Below are 19,284 nucleotides of genomic sequence, written 5' to 3'. Positions count from 1 at the left end.
AAAATATTCCTCCTTGAAATTTTTAAAAATTTTTTCAACATCACTTCCTCTAATTCCTCGCCTTTTTCCCTAGCACTCCTCAGTCTTCTTTACTAACTGCCATTCTTCCATCCATCCTCTCTAAATTGGTATTCCCAGGGCTTGTTCACTGGCCTTCTCATTCTACATGTTCTCCATCATGGACAAGCTCAACCTTTATCCAAGCTATGACTGTGCCTAACAATTCTAAGCAGATTATTTCAAATGTGCACCTCCAATCTTGAAGGCCTATCTCCAGCTGGAAACTCCTATTATTCAATTATCCAATTACTGAGAATATCCTACATGGATATTCCATCAAATTCAACATATACAGAAAATTACTGGTCTTCCTCATTCCTGCTGCTCTCCTCTGTTCATCTGATAAAGTCCTACTCATTCTTCATGTCCAATTTAAATGCTAGCGCACAACCTGGAAACCTCTGAATCTTCTGAGAGTTCTCTCTCACCCCCTAACTTTTTATATTCAAGAATCACAAATTCGTATTAACTATACTCTTTCTGTCTCTGCTTTATCTTTCCCCTGCCACTGCCCTAGTCAAACATGAGTTCTTAACTGATGATTTTCACAGGGGAAAAAAAAAGCCACCAAATATTACTGTTATTTCTTAAATGAATAAAAAAATTTTTAAGCAAAACAAATGAGAAAGACACAAAGCCCAGAAAAAAGATTTTTTTTAGTGGAATAAATTGAACCCCCTGATGTTTTCAACATAGACAGCTGAAAGTTTCATAATGGACTAATACCAGGCTAAGAAAACAAGAGCTTCCTTTGCCTCCCAGTGTCTTTATGTGGTTTCCTATAATCTATCCTCCATATGAGGGTTCAGCAAACTACGGCCACAGGCCAAATCCAACCTGCCATCTGGTTCTGTAAATAATGTTTTATTGGAGCATAGTCCCATGTCTTCACTTACATATTGCTACGGCTGCTTTCACACTACAAGGGCAGAGCTGAGAGACCAAATCACCTAAAATATTCACTGGCTCTTTAGGAAAAAGGCTTGGTGATCTGTATTTTATGCCATAACCAGAGTGTCCTAACTCAAACCTAATCTTATTAGTCTTCTGCTTCAAATTCTCCAAAACCCCTGCATCAAATACTGCTGGCTCCCTCCCTAAGATCCATTCCATATTCTTCATTCTTGCTAGAGAATCACAACTTTATTTGGATATTCATTGTCTCAATACACAAAGAAGGTGGCCTCACCCTGGCTTCAAAGAGAAAGGATTATTCTAAGCTAATCACAGTACCTGATTTACCAGGGACCAGTTTAGGAATGAGTATGTGATGTAACCCAGTCTTTAAAATGTTAGAGGAAGTCTACTGCAAGCCTCTTCCTAGTTAAAAGAAACACATAAAGAAAAGCAGTCCTTCCCTCCCACTGGATGTTGCCATGTGAGAATATGATACCTGGAGCTGTTGCTAATTAGCCACCCCGGAAAGGAGAAATAAAAATACCACCAACTCCAAAACTGAACAAGAGACGACTGGCATCCTGATGACATCACTGAACCATCAAAACATTTCTGGTTCCTACTGTTTTAGTCACTGTTAGAAGTCACCTATTATTTGCCGCTAAAAGCATTCTACCGAAGAAACTTCCCAAGGCCTATCAGGTAAGATCTACTCCTTTCTATAGCACTGACAAACTTCCATAAGCTTGTCTTACCTAGGTATTCACCTCATTCCCAACCATTCCCATAGCACACTTTTTATACCAGCAACACCCAACTGCTCATAAATCCTGCAAAGTTCACTCGTACACCTTAGACTTTGCACTGCTGTGTACTCCACCAAACACGTAATCGTGATAGATGCTACTCCTGCGAAACAATGTCATTCTGCCTCTTTACCTGGCAAACTTACTACTCACTCTGCACGCTTACCTTAGATTCTACCCAGTTTTTTAAAACTCTAATCCCTCACCGTGAACTTACGGTAACTGGAACAAATGCCAATAAAAAATAACAATGATAATTATAAGCTCTATGAGACTCTGTCACCTAGTAACCACTAAATAGACTAAATAATGAAATTGACAGTGATAATAACAAACTCCTGGAGTGTAGAGACTGTTTTTTGAGTGTTTGTAGTCTACAACAATAGAAAACACTTAGAAGCTAAAAGGCACTTAATAGTTATTTGTTAACTGGACAAATGAAAATGAATAAAAATGTTTTCTTTGAAAACTATTTTTAAAAAAACCACAGAAATTTTTCTGTTTAAGAAACCACAGGGACAGCTCTATTCTATTATGACCACCTTAATGATCAAAACGCTGTCTGTTCTATCTTTGCCTTTCCTGTAACTTCCAAAACTAACCTACAGAAGTTCTTTGGTAACAGTCTACCAAGTTAAAGCTTTCTTCATACTTTTCAGATTATACAATGCACTAGGTGCCACATCTGGGAGCAACAGTAGCATTTTTGGTATTGTGAAACATTTTTGTGATTTTTATTACATTTCTTGAGCCCAAGTTGCCCTATTTCAATACTTACTAAGATAATCTTTTGAATAATGGCAACAGACTATCTTATAATAATAAAATGACAGCGTCATGACAATTATCCAACAAACTGACAAAAACATTGTTCTAATGAAGTCAACATATCTCACTCTGGATTTGTTGTTGTTTTTAAATGTTTATTTTGAGAGAGACAGAGCATGCATGTACAGGGGAGGGGCAGAGAGAGAAGGAAAGGGAAAATCCCACGCAGGCTCTGAACTGTCAGCAAAGAGCCCAACAGAGAAGTCTGACACAGGACTCCAACTCACCAACTGTGAGATGATGACCTGAGATGAAATCAAGAGTTGGACACTTAACCGACACAGCCACCCAAGCGCCCCCTCATTGTTTTGATTTGCGGAATGAAGTTGATAATGGTGAGACCTTGATGACACAAAATGTGAAATAACCTATGCTTCTCAACAAGGCATTGCTTTTCTTCTGTACTATTGGCAGCTATCTGTAAAAAACAATTTCATTGGCATTGCTGCACACTAGCTAAGTTTTGCAGTTCTTATTATTTGCCATTTGTTTACAGTACCAGAAAAGTACTGTAGAATTCCCAGTTTTAAGGAATGGTTCATTTTTTAAAGAGACAAATCACTAGGTAATAATATTTACTAAATATAATCCATTTGTAAACATTATATAAAACATCCATTTTTATAGCAAGTGCCATTTGTTACAATATGTTTATGGAGGAAACATAAAAGATATTAACTTAAAAATCTTTTTTCTTTGGGCACCTGGGTGGCTCAGTTCGTTAAGCATCTGACCTTGGCTCAGGTCATGATCTCGCAGCTCATGAGCTCAAGCCCCACATCGGGCTCTCTGCTATCAGTGGTGGAGCCTGCTTTGGATCCTCTGTCTACCTCCCTCTGCCTCCCTCCTGCTCACTCTCTCTCTTTCTCTCTAAAAATTAAATAAACATTTTTTAAAAATATGTTTTTCTTATTTACACAAAGATATCATATGGTATTTTAGGAGTCATGACTAAAATAATGAATTTCTTTTCAGATAATACAGCCTCATATTTTCAATTACCTATAGTTAACTTCTTAAATAATTCTGAACATTAGACTATAAAGAAAGAAATTAAGAAAGAAAACAATACACATGCAATTTACACATTGGTGTTTTTTTCTTCATTGTTCTTTCATTATCAAAACTTCCTAATTCTGACTTTACCTATGTTAGGACCACCAAGAGCAATTCACTATGTAAAGTCTTACCTGGACTGCTATTTTGCAAAGAATTTTTAAGCATGATTTCTTCTTTATGTCTGCAAATTATTTCGTAATTGCTATGTATAAAAAAGGGTGATAAATAATATTACTATTGTAATACTGATATGAAAAACATTTACCAAATATATCAAATTCTTAGAGTATTTCAAATAATATCAGAGCAAATACCAAAACTTGGAATTACCCCATATACTTCAAATTTGTACATTCTATACACTTCTCATTAAGTATGTACTTAAAGAAGAAAAAACAGTAAGATGAACGAGTCATGAATTCAGGGCATTATAGCTTAGTAAATTAGAATTAGTTTGCCAGGGGCACCTGGGTGGTTAAGCATCCAACTTCAGCTCAGGTCATGATCTCACAGTTTATGGGTTTGAGCCCTGCATCGGGCTCTGTGCTGATAGCTCAGAGTCTGGAGCCTGCTTCGGATTCTGTATCTCCTTCTCTCTCTGCAACCGCCCCCAGCTCACACTCTGTCCCTCTCTATCAAAAGTAAATAAACCTGGGGCGCCTAGGTGGCGCAGTCGGTTAAGCGTCCGACTTCAGCCAGGTCACGATCTCGCGGTCCGTGAGTTCGAGCCCCGCGTCAGGCTCTGGGCTGATGGCTCGGAGCCTGGAGCCTGTTTCCGATTCTGTGTCTCCCTCTCTCTCTGCCCCTCCCCCGTTCATGCTCTGTCTCTCTCTGTCCCAAAAATAAATTAAAAATGTTGAAAAAAAAAAAAAAAAGTAAATAAACCTTAAAAAAATAATAATAATAATTAGAATTAGCTTGCCATTATGGAAAGTGTTTTGACTCAGAAGTCCTAGCTCTATAACCAATAGCTATTTGTTCTTGGATAAGCCACTTCTCTTTGGCTCAAAATCTTCCTCTATAAAACAAGTATATTACTGCCTTATTTTACAAGGTTGATAAAAGGATTTAATAAGATATTACACCCAAAACATGGCCTCTCAGGCAAGGTGATTGATGCTCATTACTCTGGGAAGGGCAATATGAGACCTTCCATGACCTCAGAAAAGATGCTCCACAGGATTTAAAGCAGGGGTACAGGGGCACCTGCTTCACAGGATTTAAAGTGGGGGTACAGGGGGTGCAGGGACTCAGTTGAGCATCCAGCTCTTGATCTCAACTTGGGTCTTGATCTCAGGGTCATGAGTTTGAGCCCCATGTTAGGCTCCATGCTTTTAAAAAAAAAAAAAAAAAAGGCAGGGGTACAGATCTAACAAAGGAGAAAGGGAAGTCCGATCTCTTCCTGCAGCATTATTTGAACATCTCTGACAGCTTAGAATGGTCCCAACTAACATCTTCTGGTAAAAAAAGAGAAACAAGATCCTCAGAGGGTAATTCATAATGAAAGTCTAGGCTAAGATATGGGTTCCACATAAGGTTTTTGAGTGTGTAGGGAAAGGGGTGTATGGTTAAAGTCAGGAGGCCCAGCTGCCAGAACAGGGTGCTGGTGCTTTGGGATAGCTGCTTAGCATTTGTGCTGCATGTGCAGTGAACAAAAGAAACTTTGTAACTTTGAAATCTAAGTGTGGATCACCATGAAGACTGAAAAATCTGGATCAGCAAGGGAATCCTGGGAGCAAAGGTCAATCACGACCAGACTGCAGCACCAGTTTCAACAGCAATGCCGCAGCAACAGAATCAAAGGGAACAGTAGAATGATCAGGATGTTCTTTTTTCCCCTCCCTACGACTTGTGAAAGAGGACTGTCTCTTTGGTCTTAGGGTGCTCCTTTGGTTCTTGGAAAATTCAAGGGAGAGAGTACAGGAGATAGCTCTCAAAGGAAAGTACAGGGTTTTCCACACAACTGAACATTTCAAGACCCAAGTTACTAGTTAGAAAACACAGAGATGTAACATTATTTGTACCCCATGCATAGGGGTTATACTTGAAATGAAAGGGGTAAGGTTAGGATCCTTAAGGATAAAGGTCTCAAAAGTCCTGAGATAAAGAATCCTGCACACATTTCTACTTCCAACTAGTCTAGTCCTTTGCTTGATTTCTGGCTAATGTTGTGGACTAACCAACTGCCATTCCAAAACTGCCTGACCAAACTACGAAATCCCATTTGTTACGTACGAAGTTAACAGTTAAATTATTTTAAACCTCAGTTTAGTAATTTTAGCATTTTAATACAAACACTTACAGACTAAAACCCTTAATACAAGCATATTCATCTGCAATCCATGCATATACATCTTGAGGAAAGGGATCAATACCTTGCTGAAGAAGAAGCCTGACTACATTTGTTGATTCATAATTTACAGCAAGCATGAGGGCTGGTCTAAAATAACAGAGATAACTTCACTCTTAGGAATTTAGTTATTTAAACAACTAATTTCGATATACTTTATCAGGTTAATATCTTGCCTGTCTGTTCAGAAGCAACCATTTACATGTTCAAGTGTTCATCTTTGTAAATTATCTCCAAGACTAAAATGAAGGGACAAAAGGGAGCTTCTTGTCCCAGTTGGGTAATGTATTATAGAGTTGCTAATTTAAAGTCCTTTGATAAACAAGAAACTATGTGGAGGTCACTTATCTGAATAGGTAAAGATTTTAAAAAAGAATTCCCCATGTCTTCCTTAATCTGATACAGTGCACTTCAAAGCCATCTAGAGGTCAAGTAAGTATAAAAACTATCTGCAGGCTTAAAATGATAATATTTTAATGTGAATGCTAATAAAATAGGCATAATTATAGTTAACGATGCTGATAAGCATATGGTAGGCACTAAATTAAATGCTATGTATATAAAATATAATTTACGCACAACCACCCTTGAAGGATGTATTATTATCCTCCTTTTCATATCAGGAAACATATTTAGTGATGATACGTAATGCTCCCAAGGTCACAACACCTAGCAAGTAGGAAAGCTATGAATAAACCTAGTCTTGTGTGAATCTAAGGCACATCTCTTTCTTATCACCCACCTGTAACTTATCCTCATTAAAGGAAAAGTCTATTCAGTTAAAGCTACCTTTCATCTTTCTATGCATACCAATTAAAAGTAAAATAAAAAAATACATACTGGACATGAAAAAGGATAAAAACTGATGAGCCAATAGTATCCAGTAATAGTAATTAATCATCACTTAGAGACCATCTAACGACAACAGTATTCCTCAAAAAAAAAAAAAAAAAAAGGCAATTTAAAGCAAAGAGTGATCCAAAAGATAAAACAACTCCTATTTATGTTTAACATGCGTCTTTTTTTTTTTTTTTTAACATTTATTTGCTTTTGAGAGACAGAGCACAAGCAGGGGAGAGGCAGAGAGAGACAGGGATACACAGAATCCGAAGCAGCTCCAGGTTCTGAGCTGTCAGCACAGAGCCCGACGTGGGGCTCAAACCCACGAACCATGAGATCATGACCTCAGCCAAAGTCACAGACTTCACCAACTGAGCCACCCAGGCACCACAATATACATCTTTGAAGGAAAAATATATATGAAGTAGAAGTTCTTTTTTTTTAGTTTATTTATTACTTATTTTGAGAAAGAGAGAGAGTGCCCTCGAGAGTGTGGGCGAGGGGCAGAGAGAGAAAGAGAGAGATTGAGAATCCTAAGCAGGCTCTACACTGTCAGCACAGAGCCTGATGTGGGGTTCGAACCCACGAACCATAAGATGATCACCTGAGCCAAAGTCAGATGCATAACCAATTGAGCCACCCAGGCACCTCTATGAAGTAGAAGTTTATAAAATACCATAAAAAGATTAAGAAGTCCAATATTGTGTCATAAAGTAAACTAACAGCTGAGAGTCCACCCTTTATAAAATTAATATGAAATCCCTTTAGTTAACACAAAATCATGTGGAAAAAAAAAAAACATTGCAGGGGCAACTGGGTTAAGCATCAGACTCTTGATCTCAGCTCGGGTCTTAATCTCAGAGTCATGAGTTCAGGCCCAGTGTTGGACTCCACGCCGAGCATGGAACCTAATTTAAAAATAAACACTGCAAATGACATTAGTCAACATTATCAAGGAATATGAATTCTGCTATACCCTGTTCTTCATGTTGCCCAGTCAGAATAATTGCTTTCTGCCTAACTGTTGATGTGTTGACATTTTTCACTATATAATTATAAATTAATCTTTTTCTTCTTAAGTTAATCTTCCTGACTTGAATAATTATTACCACTCTAGAACAATACTAAGGTTTAAAAGAAAACTACTGCACCTTTTTAATTTATCAACTGCATGTATATTTGCTGCCTTTTCTATTAAAAATTCCACTATTTGCTGTTTGTTTTCATTTACAGCAACTAGAAGTGGTGTGAAGTTATCCTGTAAAAGAGCAAAAACAATTTATAATTTACAAAATTACATATTTCCATACCGAATTTTAAAACTTACAAAAGATCCTCTAAACTTAAACATATAATACAAAAAGTAAATACAAAATGGCCTCTTCCTTCCCACCCCTGTGCTTTCACCTGCTGCTGCTTCTCTTTAAAATAGCCCTCCTCCACTGGGGCACCTGGGTGGCTCAGTTGGTTAAGTGACCAACTGCGGCTCAGGTCATGATCTCATGGTTTGTGAGTTTGATCCCTGCATTGTGCTCTATACTGACAGTGCACAGCCTGGAGCCTGTTCCAGATTCTGTCTCCCTCTCTTTCTCTCTGCCCTCCCTCCCTTGCTCGCACTCTGTCTCTCACTCTCTCTCAAAAAGAAACAAACATTTAAAAAAATGTTTTTAATAAAATAGCCCTCCTCCACCTTCTTCAACAGATTATATGCAGTCATGCCCCCAAACTCACTTCAAACCCTGACTGGTTCCAAGATCTTTGTTTGTATTGTTCCTATTATTGTGCTGTATTGTTAGGCAAAATATAAATCAGAAATAAAAATATAATAGCTTAGCAATAAAAATTCAAATACTGGTTTATACAGATCATTTTTAGCATAATGAAAGCTACTACATTATTTGCATTTTTAGGGATCAATGCTGAGGAGAAAGATAATATTGTCTGCAATAGGCATAATCTATTCAACTATTACCATGATTAATCTAATATGCTTTGCAAATATTCCAATAGGAATACGATCATTTACAGTACACATAAGGAAAAAGTGTTTTTTTTGAAACCAACTTATGGGGCACTTGGGGGGTTCAGTCAGTTAAGAGTCCAACTTTGGTTCAGGTCATGATCTCATGATTTGTGAGTTCAAGCCCTGCACTGGGCTCTATGCTAACAGCTCAGCCTGGAGGATTCTGTCTGCTGGGATTCTGTCTGCCTTTCTCTCTGCCCCTCCCCCACTCATGCACGTGCTCTCTCTCCTTCATAAATAAATAAATAGAATACAAAAACAACTTTGAAAGTCTAACTTGGAAAATTCAATCCTATTCCTAAGACATTAACATAAAATACAAAATATATATTATAAATTAATTTTGATTGTCTTAAAATCCTTGAAATCTTTACCAAAATATACCATAAAAAAGGGGCACCTAGGTAGCTCAGTCAGTTAAGAATCTGACTCTTGATTTTGGCTCAGGTCATGGTCTCACAATTCAGGAGTTCAAACCCAGTGCCTCCTAGGGATTCTCTCTCTCTTTCTCTTAGTAAACTTTTAAAAAATTACCAAGGTTTCTTTGTGTCCAAAAAGAGATCTGATTAGTACAGTCATATATATATATATATATATATATATATATATATATATATATTTATATCATAAAACAGTAATTGCAAATGCAATGCTTATGGAGGCAAAGTAGGTGACTCGAGTAAGTGAAGAACCTGAGTAGGGACAGTAGCAAACTGGAGAGACACATGCCTCATATAAAAAGGGCAGCCGCTGCAAAGCATACCAAACAGTAGTATGGGCTCAAAGTACCAGGTATGATCCTGTAAGAAAAGTCTGAAATCCAGATTTCTGCACGAGTGTCATAATTTTAAATGTTGACTCAATCTATGGAGGAAACTAAATACATCCAGGGGCCAAATTTAGTCAATAGCCCACTTGTATTTTGGTTGTGCATAAAGCAAATATTTGTACATAAAACTTCCCTAAAGTATCAGTATCACATTTTACCAAAAACTTAGACCCCAACATGTAATAAAAATTGCTATTAAGACTCTTAAGAGGGGCACCTGGGTGGCTCATCTGACGCTTGACTTCAGCTCAGGTCATGATCCCAGGGTTGTGAGACTGAGTCCCACATTGGCCTTGGCACTTAGGGTGGACCCCGCTTAAGATTCTCTCTCTCCCCCTCTGCCCCTCTCCCCCATTCACACTCTCTCTAAAATAATTATAACAAAAAGGCTTGTAACACCCATCTTAAGAATTTTTCCAATGCTTATTAAAACTGCAATCTATTTGTGTTTAATTCTCCCAGATTGTTAATAAAGTAGACGAATTAGTTCACAAGAATGCTGAAACTAAATTATTAAAACAATTCCCAACTGTACTGTCACTAACTACATTTCGATGTTTAAAACTATCATTTTGATTATGCCAGGGCAATATGAATTTAACAGACATCATAAGATAGGCTGTCACATAGCTTCAACGAATAAAGAAGATTCAAGATTTTCTCCTATTGCAATCAGGAAAACTCTGCTTGTAATAACCATTTGGTAACATAATGAACAGGTAACAAAAGATATAAAATCCTTAAAGGGTCAGACTCTACTTATTAAAAGACTACCCATAACACTATGGGTGCCAGTGAATTACTGTTGGTTGGATGAAAAATTATTCCTTAAGCCAACAGCTATAGCCAATAATCACTTTAACTTCTCACAGAGGTAGAGAAAGTTGAAAAGCTAATGCTTTTGGAGAGAGCTGAAGGAAGTAGCATGTATCAAACTGCAGGTCTTCCAGAGATTTCTTAGGTTTTGACATCTGTCAATTTATATACTATACTTCTCCATTCAGTAGTTCTTTTGGGTTTTTTTAATTAAATTATTTATTTTGAGGAAGAGAGAGAGCATGAGCAACTGGGGGAGGGGCAGGGAAAGAGAGAACCTCACGCATCTCTGCACCATCAGTGCAGGGCCCAATGCCCTGCAACCATGAACCATGAGATCCCATGAACTCATGGGGGATCCCATGATCCCATGAACCATGAGATCACAACCTGAGTGGAAGTCGGACACTTAACCAACTGAACCACCCAGGTACCCCTCCATTCAGTAGTTTTTTTTCTTTTTTAAATGTCCACTTATTTTTGAGAGAGAAAGAGACAGAGCACGAGCAGGGGAGGGGCAGAAAGAGAGGGAGACACAGAATCTGAAGCAGGCTCCAGGCTCTGTCTAAGCTGTCAGCACAGAGTCCAACATGGGGCTCAAATTTGTGAACCGTGACATGATGACATGAGCCAAGTCAGATGCTTAACTGACTGAGCCACCCACACGCCCCAATAGTTCTTAACCAAGAGTTGTAGCACAATCTCAAAAAAAAAAATTTCTAAATATCCATGTCTATGTATACATGTTACTAGATTTATTCAAAATGTTCAAGAGGAGAGTTTAGCCTTGTAACAAAATTTTTAACTTCCCCAGGGGACTGGGATTCACCACCACAATTCTAGCTGAGAGCTGGTGCAGCAGACAATTACATCAGTCTCATCTATGTGGCCAACTCCCTCTATCATTTGAAGATTTAGCCAAAAGAGTGACTTATCAAAACTGCATTTAATTTCCCTGAGCAGAGGTAGAACAGGGACTAAATGTAAAGTCAAAACGCAACTTGATTTCATTACTTATAAACTTCTTACTTCCCATCAAGATATTCTAGATTTCACAGCAGAGTTTAGACTCTTATCTAAGTGGCTGTTTCTGCCAGAATAGGATTATATGACAGTTAATTATTTGTTCTTTCCTCTCCTTGCCCACTTCATCAACCACTGCCAATCTGATTTCCTCTGAGTCCTCTTACACTTGGTCTCTAGGCAGGTTTATAACTCACTCTTATCCTAAGTAACAATTATTACCCCCAAAAATTGAAGACTCCTTGCCTAAACATATAAACTGGAGGGAAAAAAAACAAAAACAATAAAACAAACAGTCTCTTCTTGTTATTTTCTCTCACTTGCCAAATTTCCAAATTGGCCCACATATTTCTGACTGCTCCCTCCTTTTCCCTTTTTCCTCTTAAGCCTTGGCCAATAAAAGATAAATCCCATTTTTATAAGTCACTTTTTTATCAAATAGGAACTTGTCAACAGCAGCAATATTTCTTATTGTAAAATGCATGTTTGAGTTTTAACACAAAGCCTAGGGCAAATTTTGCTTTCCTATGTTATTTTTCAGTAATTAAAAAAAACAAAATTGGATGGGAAAAATATTTGAAAACAAAGTTTTACCTTAAATACATGTTTTCATAAATATTTGCCATAAATACATAAAACAAAGCTGTATTCTCTAATGCTTCTTTAGAAGTATCCTTATTTAAAGTGAAATCTTAGGGTGCCTAGGTGGCTCAGTTGGTAGAGTATCCAACTTCAGCTCAGATCTTGATCTCATGGGTCATGAGTTCAAGCCCTGCGATGGGCTCTGTGCAGAGAGCTGGGAGCCTGGAGCCTGCTTCAGATTCTGTATCTCCCTCTCTCTCTCTGCCCCTCCCCCCCTCATGCTCTGTCTGTCTCTCTCTTTCTCAAAAATAAATAAAAAATAAGAAGAAGAAAGAAAGAAAGAAAGAAAGAAAGAAAGAAAGAAAGGGAAATCTTAGATAATTATTTCCAAATATTTTCATTCAGAATATAGTTCAGAATACTTGAACTTCCAAATACGTAAAACTGACCCTACCCGTGTCAACCAAGGGTGTTCCTTTAGAGGCTTCAGCAGTGAAAGGCAATGCATGTCAAAGAAAAGGCAGGTGGGCCAGCAAGCGTGGCCATCATCTACTCCCCATGTACAGCTACGACCCTGCTGAGGAGCTACACAAGGTTGAGCAGGAGCTATTCTCTGAAGTGGGAGACCCCAACATGGTACATGGCTGGCAGAGTGGCTACCAACAAAAGTAGATGCCTTTGCTGGATGTCTAGACATGACCTGACCCCAATGCCCTCATCTTCAGAGCACCGGGGCCTGCAGTGCCCAGCACCTACAACCTGCTGCTTTCTCCTCCCACTTGCACACATCCAAGCTCTCCCTGCTGGGTCTGGTCTCCATTCCTCCTCCCACCTATCCCCAGCAGCACCCCTTGCCTAAGCCCCTGCACAGCACCCAGCCTCCATCATTACCTCACTCCCCTCTAGACCTTTAGTCCTTTATGGGCTCTGAGACTACCATCCACTTGTAGGCACTAATGGAAAGATTTTCTTTCTGGGGTGGAAGGGTGGCTGAGAGATACAACTTTGCCCTTTCTGTGGGCACTACCTTTTTCTTGCCCTCCCTGACTTGGCATTGGAGTTATTTCCATGATGACAGGGCCTGATGTATAGAATTCAGTGTGTGTGTGTATGAAATAAAACATTTTGTGGCTAAAATATTCATGTATATATATAAAATTTCAAATATTGTATAAATTAGATCTTTACCTTATTTATTGCTTCAGTATTCGCATTGTATAGCAGCAGCTTCTCTATTATGGATATATTATCACCAAAGGCAGCATAGTGGAGAGCAGTGTTGCCACTCACATCCCTAATATTTGGATCGGCACCATTTTCCAACAGTATGTTTACACATTTCTCTTCCTGGCACTGTACGGCCTGTCAGTGATATGCCAAGAAACAGAGTGTAAGTTCTGGGAATTTAAAGTAAGCATGCCACAGGTTTCACCAATTAGTTTTGTTTCAATGCAATAACTTCACTTTCGTTCTAAGTAATGACATCAAATCCATCTCAGGCAGACATAGCTGCTACTACATACCTTCATGAGAGCTGTCCTGTTTTCATTATCACAGAGGTTAAGATGGCATTTCCTCTCTATTAGGAGGGTCACCACTTCTGGATGGCCATTGGCACAGGCCAAATGGAGAGCAGTCCTAAAAAAGTGAGAGGACTTTTTAGGAAATGATAGTGCACTCTCTCAAAACATGCAATTAATTCAGGAAATTGTAAACATTAAGTAGCATGTTATTCCTATGCCTCCAAAACAAAGATTCAGTTTTCCTCTGGAGAAAGTACAATATTTAGTAGTGATTACTCATTACACTAATAAAAGAGCAGCCTGTTTGGAGAGAGCATGACCTCGGGATTCAGCTCCACTTGGGTTTGCATCCTAGTTTAACTCTGTCACACACTAGTTATTGCTTAGACTTATCCTCAACGTCCTCAACAAAAGGGGATAAAAATTGTAGTTGTCTCGGGTCACCTGGCTAGCTCAGTCTGAAGAGCATGTAACTCTTGATCTCAGGGTCATGAGTCTGAAGCCCCACAGTAGGTGTAGAGATTACTAAAAAAATGATAGTAATAAAATAAAATGAAATAAAATAGTAGTTATCTCACAAGACCTCGTTGTGATGCTTAAATGAGGATCTATGCAAGTATTTAGAACACTTCCTAGTACAAATAACATCTCAATAATTGTTGGATAATATGATTATAATTTTTACTATTACTACTGCTTTACATAGACAACACTTCAATTAGGTACCTTAATACAATTCTACCTACTTTGCAGACATGTTTTAAGGATTAGCAAGAATACTGTGTTTCAATAATTATAAGATGCTCATTTTGTCACATTTGGTATCTCTGACATTGGAATGCAATTTATGACTCAAAATGTCTTACAACTACAACTGACAAGACTTTAAAAAAATTTTTTATTGGGGGCGCCTGGGTGGCTCAGTCGGTTAAGCATCGACTTCAGCTCAGGTCATGATCTCGCAGTTCGTGAGTTTGAGCCCCACGTTGGGCTCTGTGCTGACAGTTCAGAGACTGGAGCCTGTTTCAGATTCTGTGTCTCCCTCTCTCTCTGACCCTATCCCATTCATGCTCTGTCTCTCTCTGTCTCAAAAATAAATAAACATTAAAAAAAAATTTTTTTTATTGGTACATAAAATAGTGGCACATCGTAGAATCTTGGTGCCTTCCATTATGTGAAATGATGGTATATACAATAGGTCTATTGCAGTTCTAGTCATATGATTGGCATTTAAATAAATTTTAGTTCTTAAAAGCATTATAGGAAAAGAGGACTAAATTAACAAAAGAAAAACATTTTTAAGTACTTCTTACTTTTCTTCTCAAGAAAGTTTAAGCCAAAGGAAACTCAGGATTCCAATGACCAGGAACAAGGAACAGCTCATTTTATTAAATATTGAGGTCTATAGATTTATGAAAATCAAGTATTTCCAATGATCAATATTAGTATTTAATACTATCATAAATTTCAAAAGGGCAGGTAAAGGTTATCTTTTACAATTTCCTATCTTCAGAAACATTGAAAGGAAGGAGGAAAACTTCAGTTGAGATCCTAATACGTGAATTTAAAATTTCTCATCTTAGGGATGCCATGCCGGCTCAGTCAGTAGAGCATACGACCTTGATCTCAGAGTTGTAAATTTGAACCCCACGATGGGTATAGAGATTACTTTACTTAAAAATAAAAACTGGTGCAGAGCCTGCTTTAGATGCTCTGTCTCTCCTCTCCCCTTCCCCCTCCCCCTGCTCATGCTCTCACCCCCAACAATAAATAACACTTAAAAAAATAAACAAGATAAAATCTGGGGCACCTGGGTGGCTCAGTCTGTTAAGGGTGCAACTCTTGATTTGGGCTCAAGTCACGATCTCATGTTCATTGGATCAAGCCCCGTGCTGAGACTCCTTGAAAAGTCTATTTGAAAAGTTCCTGCTTTCAGCACGGGGCCTGCTTGGGATTCTCTCTCTGTCCCTCCATCCCCCCACCTCCCACCCACCCCTCTCAAAAAATAAATAAATAAACTTAAAAAAATAAAATCTTTAGAAAACAAATAAATAAAATGTCTCATCTGGCTCATACTGTGCAAAATGAAGTCTTTGAGAACGAAAGTATCTTGAGAATATGTCTGCTATATAATATACATGCAGGTTCTAGTTGATAAATAAATGGATGGAAAGTGGATAAATACAGTTGGAGAGTTCAGTATTTTTAAAGAAAAGGTATATAAAGTAAAACAATACTTCTGAAACAGCAATAATCATTTATATTTGCTATTTATTTTTTCATAAGCACAAAACTAATATATTTTGTTTTCATGATTAATATAAATCATTTACCTATTATATGTAATAAAGCTACATATAACAGAAAATATATGTATATGTTTAATATATGCATAATAAAATCTACAAATGCAAATAAAAATATTCCCTTTACTTCTGAAGAGGCCAAAAGTTGTCAGAATATACCAATCCTCAAAAAAATTTTAATTAACTTGGTTTTCTTAATTTACATCCAAAAATATTTTTTAACACAAAGTGAGAAATTATTTTCATGTATATAAGATTCATATTCTTGCTTTTCTCCAGGATTTCTTCAACGATAATAAACCTTTTTTATTGATAATAAACTTTTAATAGGACTTTTATACACCTTTTCCTGTAGAAAGCACAGATTTTCTTTAAAGGAAAAGAAAAATGCATGTAAATTCAAAGGCTCAGAAATAACAAATTTAATCATATTTTGTGCATTTTTGGGCTTAACATAAAACCAAAGTCTGCTTGTGTGTACATATGATCAAACTGATTTTTGTTCTCACTTAATGATCAACTAAAGCACAGCTCTGCATCTCTGTGCATATTACCTACGCCACCTTCAATGATCACATATCCATCTTATGGATATAATGCCATACTTATAAAAGCCATTATATGAGTTCTTAATACACTGCTATTTTAAATAGTGCTGAGAAAAGCAAAATGTATGTCATTTATCTCTAGTAATTTCCTAAAGATATTTTAGTAGAAATAAAATTGATGGGTAAAAGGAATACATATTTTTTAAATGTGGTACTTACACCAAATTGTCTATTGGAAAGTCGAAAACAACTTAAACTTTAAGCGGCAGTATAAGCACCATCACTCTATTTTCACAAAGGTTGTAGATGGAAAACTGTATTTCATTCCCTTTTTAACTTAAATTTCTTTTTTACCAGGGACACTATATTTCCCTATGTCCACTGGTCTCGTGTCGATATGCAAAGAAGTACTTTATGCAATTTCAAATTACAGATTTTTTTTTGTTTTGATTTCAAAGACTTCCCTGTAAAACGAAGATGTATTTTTTTGTCTGATACAAATATGTTGTAAATATTTGCAAGTGCATGGTCTTTTATTTTAATAATATTATTTTCTGATAGAGGCTTTTAGTTTTTTATGTTGCTAAATCAATCTCCAGAATTTTTGATTTTTAAAAAAAATTTTTTTTTATACTTATTTATTTTGGGGAGACAGAGAGACAGTGTGCAAGCAAGGGAGGGGCAGAGAGAGAGGGAGACACAGAATCTGAGCTGTCAGCACAGAGCCTGAAGCGGGGCTCAAACCCACGAAGCACGGGATCATGACCTGGGCCAAAGTTGGACTGCTTAACCAGCCACCCAGGGGCCCCCAATTTCTTTTTTTTTTTTTCTGAGAGAGAGAGAGAGAGAGAGAGAGAGAAAGGGAGAGAGAGAGAGGCGCGAGACAGAATCCCAAGCATGCTCCACATTGACAGCAGGGAGCCCCTCGCAGGGCTTGAACCCACGAACCCCTGAGATTATGACCTGAGTCAAAATCAAGAGTCTGACTGAGCCACCCAGGCACCCCCAAAACTCTTGCTTTTCAAGTCATTCTTAGGATGGGTAAATAGGCATTTGTGGGGGCTTTTTCTGTTACTTTTCTTATTTTGCATATTAAAATGTTTTAATTTATATCCCACCTGGAACTTATTTTAGGGAGATAAAATTCTAACAAGTTTTCTCCAAATCAGCTGTTTCTCCACTATTTACGAATAATTCACCTTTTCCTACTAATATGAAATGTCACCAGCATCAAATTTTAAAGTCTTACGTATATTTGAACGTTTGTCATTTTCTACTCTGGACCACTCCTTTATCTGTCTTTTCAGCTGTTCGTAAATGAATAATTTGTGGAAATTTCAGGTACATTTTGATATCTGGAAGGGCAAATCTACCTCCTATATAAAAAAATAAGTTCTTATTTTAATTCCAGTTCGTTAACATACAGTGTTATATCAGTTTCAGATGTACAAGACAGTGAGTCCAAAAATTTCCTTAATGACATCACAAGAAGAGCATGTGTAACTCAACATTCTTAAAACCATGATGCTTTCATCTGCTTTACCTAAAACTGACAAATACAGGAAGAGTACACATTTTGAGAAAAAGGAGTCCTCCTATTCAGAGCCATCTTCCACTTCAAAATGTCCTTCCAAGGTCCCTCAGTAAATAGCACACAGACATAAACTGGATACTGGATTTTTATCCCAAGAATACTGGATTTTTAGCCCAGAAGTTGATTACAGGAATTATTTCTCCCATTATGCACTTTTCTATAACATTATGGCATGAAAATGAGTCCATTAAAAACAACACGTTATCAACACTTAATTTCGTGTGTATTACTATTGAAATTTGGGTAAATCACGTCAAACTTGAGAGTAAAATGCTCTTCGGGAATCACGACTACGTGCCAAGGCAGCTGAAGATTTTGTTTTTGCCGCTCTCACTGTCCGCCTGGGCGCTAGACCACGTAGGGTTCCCACCACCGAGGGGCAGCGGGACCTCAGGAGGGAAGAAAACCCAGCTCCCGCAGGGCTCCGATGCACAGGTAGAGCTAGACCAGGTGTGCGCTTCTCCCAGGTCCTTCCCGCCTCCTCCCTGCCAGCCTCCAAGTCCCTATTACCTGTTCATCTTGTCTCTATCATCCACGCCATTTTTCCCCAAGAACAGAATCTGCTGCACTTTCGCTACGTTGCCCACGCAGGCAGCCTTGTGGATCTTTCCGAGATCTCTGTCTCGGACGTGGTAACCCATCAGGAAGTTGTCAATCCTATTATTCTTCTGCCCAACAGAAGCGGAGCCCAAGGGCGACACGCCCTTCTTACTCCCGAACCCAAATATCCTCTTCATTGCTAAGCCTACGGGCTCCACAGAGACTTCACCTCGCCCTCAGCTTTTCACTACTTCCTGAGCCCAACACTAGCGCTACAGATAGGCCAAACACTCCTGGCCACAACACCCCAGCAGTGACGCTCCGCGGCTGTGTAGCTCTCACCTCACGGTAACCTTCGGGAAGCAATGCCGCTTAAAACAAGTGCGCTTGCGCACTTCGGAATACGGAATCACTGCGCGTGCGCACAGAGAGCTAGCGGTCAAGGGTACCCAAAGCGCATGTGCGAGGCCCCAACCTCTCAAATCTCAGTGATTGCTTGACAGCAGGGCTGGGTGCCTTCAGCTGGGAGTTAGCTGAGCGTTTCTGGGCATTTGCAAAAGTTAGGATCGCGGTGTGGAAAAGCAGCCCGTGTATACGACTGAGGCTAGAGTGACGCTGAACTTCGGGATGCTGACTGAGGACGTCGTCCCCCAGAAAACT

General features: G+C 38.3%; 1 protein-coding gene across 1 annotated transcript in view; it reads right to left on the bottom strand.

Annotated features, from left to right (window-relative positions):
* The window catches only part of LOC125916803 (ankyrin repeat domain-containing protein 26-like), a gene marked incomplete at its 3' end in the record, with an annotated part of 36,202 nt that extends 17,210 nt beyond the window's left edge, over window positions 1-18,992 (bottom strand). The window contains exons 1-5 of the mRNA XM_049623086.1: window positions 18,595-18,992; window positions 13,637-13,751; window positions 13,302-13,475; window positions 7,992-8,098; window positions 3,782-3,852 (exon numbers count right to left, since the gene is read on the bottom strand). Coding sequence (XP_049479043.1) covers window positions 3,782-3,852; window positions 7,992-8,098; window positions 13,302-13,475; window positions 13,637-13,751; window positions 18,595-18,821 — 694 coding nt within the window. The remainder of the gene's footprint in view (window positions 1-3,781; window positions 3,853-7,991; window positions 8,099-13,301; window positions 13,476-13,636; window positions 13,752-18,594) is intronic.
* Between the last annotated feature and the right edge of the window lie 292 nt (window positions 18,993-19,284).

Source organism: Panthera uncia, unplaced genomic scaffold (genome assembly GCF_023721935.1).
Source record: "Panthera uncia isolate 11264 unplaced genomic scaffold, Puncia_PCG_1.0 HiC_scaffold_1186, whole genome shotgun sequence".
NCBI classification, from domain to species: Eukaryota; Metazoa; Chordata; class Mammalia; order Carnivora; family Felidae; genus Panthera; species Panthera uncia.
This window is presented reverse-complemented; position numbering and strand designations above follow the sequence as displayed.